The following is a 3,075-nucleotide window of genomic DNA, read 5'->3' on the forward strand; positions in this document are numbered from 1 at the left end:
ACTTGGAAGGGATGTAGGAGATACTGGATAGAGAGGGAGAACAATGTGGAACAAAACTCAAAATCATTTGGAGGCGGAAAAAAAAGAAGGTGGTGAGGACCAGGTTTGCTGGTCCAATAGAGCCCGATGGAACCACTGAGACTATTGGCTCCTGGCTGCCCTTCAAGTCTGGAATTGAACCCACAACTGTGGTTTCCAGCCAAACAAAGTACAGGCATGTGAGGTAAACATTTACCTCATGTAGACACACGCCCTGGAGAGAACAATCATGGGAGAAGGAAGCGCTGCTTATGCCCAGGGAGACAGCTCAGGGCGCAGTAGAGTATGGAGGGATGGACACTGGGAAGAGGTAACTATGGGGAGGAAGTGGGAGGAGAGCTGTTGCATTGTGATAAACTGTGGTGAATGACATGAGACAAAGTATATGTGAACTGCTGTAGGGAAAGTGAATTTGCTCTGTAAATCTTCACCCAAATCACAATAAATTAAAAAAGAAAAAAAGATATTTCAAACCAAAAAAATAAATAAATAAATTATCCCAGGTTACATAGATGGAAAGAAGCAGAGCCAAGATTCATACTCAGTCTCACACTGCAGCCAGAGCTCTCAACCGTTACTTTATACTGGCTCCAAAGATAGGTAATAGGTGTTGTTGTTGTGTGCCGTCAGGTCAGACCTGACTCATAGCGACCCCTCCTTGGGTTTCTGAGGCAGTATCACTACGGAAGTAGATTGCTCCATCTTCCTTCCGATGAGTGGCTGGTGGGTTTGAACCGCCAGCCTTCTGGTTAGCAGTCAAGTGCCGTAGGCACTATGCTCCAATTAGATTAACCAACATATGTTGTTGTTACGTGTCGTAGAGTCGGACCTGACTCCACATACACATGTATATATTTACTTTGTATACTTTTATATAAGTAGCCCTGGTGGTGCAGTAATTAAGCACTCAGCTACTAGCCAAAAGGTCGTCAGTTTGAACCCAACAGCAGCTCTGCAGGAGAAAGATGAGGCATTCAGCTTCTGTAGAGATTTACAGTCTTGGAAACTCTATTGGGGCAGTTCTACTCTTTCCTGTAGGGCACTATGAGTCGGAATCAACAGCAATGTGTTTGTTTTCCTTTTCTTGGTTATAGTGCATGTATACCACTGTATTACTTTAAATATCATAATAATGTGGGTTTTTTGCTATATAAATACTATCTTTAAGACTATTTCCTGCCCCTTTATTTTTTGAAAATGGCACATAGGAGCTATACAATGCATTGATTTTAAAACAGCTTTCAGAACCCTAGGAAATGAAATACTCATTAAAAAAAAAAAAAAGCAAATTCACTGACATCGAGTCAGTTCTGACTCATAGCGACCCCTCCTTGGGTTTCCGAGGCAGTATCACTACGGAAGTAGATTGCCCAACCTTCCTTCCGAGGATTGGCTGGTGGGTTTGAACTGCCAGCCTTCTGGTTAGCAGTTGAATGTCTTAGGCAGTACGCCACCAGAGTTCCTAAAACACTCATAGGCCTGTACAATTTTTTTTTAAGTTATACATATCATGTTTGTTTGTTTTCTTTCTTCTAAACCCCTACAGCCCCAATGTGAGATACAGGGTGGCCTAATTATGGCTACCCTTGTCATGAAATGTATATCAAGGCTTGCTCACTAAGTATGTCTTAGGTACTTGGTGACAAAGAACACTATGTCAGGATTTAATTCAGGAAACATTGAAGATAAGAGATATGTCCTTCTGAAACAGCTCGTTTACAGAATTGACTTTTGTATTTCATCTTAATAAAAGGGGCTCAGTTTCAGCTGTTTTTAAAGTTCCTTTTGAGTATTATCCTTATCTCCTTTTATTCACGGTTCTGATTTATTAGACCAAACTACTTCTGGTTTATAAAATCTACTTAATGTTTTTCTGCTTTGATTTTCTTCCTTACTTTCTTACGTTACATAAATTGAAAGAAACACATCTCATCCCTGATATTTACTGTAGTCTTTCTTCCCAAAATATATTTTCTTCCTAATATATTTTGGCATGATCTGTCACAGATGTCACAAAACCCCTATTTAAAAAAAAAAAAAAGAAGAAGAAGAAATTCATTCTACCTCTTTTTGAAAGTGGTAAAATCAGAAGAGAGTTTCTTTAATGTGTTCAAGGCCTTAGAACCAACTTGTCTGGACCTACCTTTAGAAACCTAATGGGTTTCCCAGTTAGTTTACACTGTTTATTTACCATGTCTTCTTAACCAGTAAGCATCCAATCTCTTGGTTTTGATTTCCTCTCTACTGACCTCACAGTTTGGCCGGATTATGCACCATCCAGCCCCACATCTTTATGCAGTCTTCCTCCCAGATGAAAGCACCAAAATATGCATTTCTTTGTAGTGAGGTTAGCACTGCTCATGAATTGTTTCTGTTTGGGTCTGTAGGGATCGCCTGCTTCCACAGTGGATTCCATTATTAGCTGAGTGTCCTGCCATCACCCGAATGTATGAAGAGAGCGCCCTCCTGAGAGATCGCATGACTGTCAACTCCCTCATCCGCATCCTGCAGACCATTCAGGACTTCACCATAGTCTTGGAGGGATCACTCATCAAAGGAGTGGATGTGAACCCAGTTGGCTAAAAACTCAGTCCAGACCCCTTGTTCCTGAACCTTCCCCAACTAAACAAATCCACGCAGACTGATTTCGACTTGTCTGATGCAGTAGTGAGTCACTGCAAGGGGCAGCCCGCCATATGCCCCAATTAGAACAATCTTTACGCTGCAGACAAGGCAAATGCTGTATTGTAGTTCATTTGAACCTGGAATTTAGTTTAAAAAAAAAAAAATAGAGTATTTTCATGTGTTAGACGTGTGTAAATATGCTATCTTTAAGAAATTATATTACTCTAATAAGATACTTTTCTTAGATTGAATATTACTGTCACTTAAAAATAAGTAGTTTAAAAACGTTGGGGGTTGGGGGAGAAGAGTGGTGCTAGTCAGGAAGAAGCCAGTAAACATGTAAATACAGTGCAACCCAGTTGGGCTTTTTTTTCTCCAGGTATCACAGAGGAACCCAGAATGATTGTTATG

General features: G+C 40.6%; 1 protein-coding gene across 1 annotated transcript in view; it reads left to right on the plus strand.

Annotated features, from left to right (window-relative positions):
- Positions 1-2,622, plus strand: part of DENND5B (DENN domain containing 5B) — a 355,051-nt gene extending 352,429 nt beyond the window's left edge. Inside the window, exon 22 of the mRNA XM_042781291.1 lies at positions 2,427-2,622. Within this exon, the coding sequence (XP_042637225.1) occupies positions 2,427-2,622 (196 nt within the window). The remainder of the gene's footprint in view (positions 1-2,426) is intronic.
- The last annotated feature ends 453 nt before the right edge of the window (positions 2,623-3,075 follow it).

The sequence above is a fragment of the Orycteropus afer genome, unplaced genomic scaffold, assembly GCF_000298275.1.
Source record: "Orycteropus afer afer isolate SDZICR_OR568_19922 unplaced genomic scaffold, OryAfe1.0 scaffold00100, whole genome shotgun sequence".
NCBI lineage: Eukaryota > Metazoa > Chordata > Mammalia > Tubulidentata > Orycteropodidae > Orycteropus > Orycteropus afer.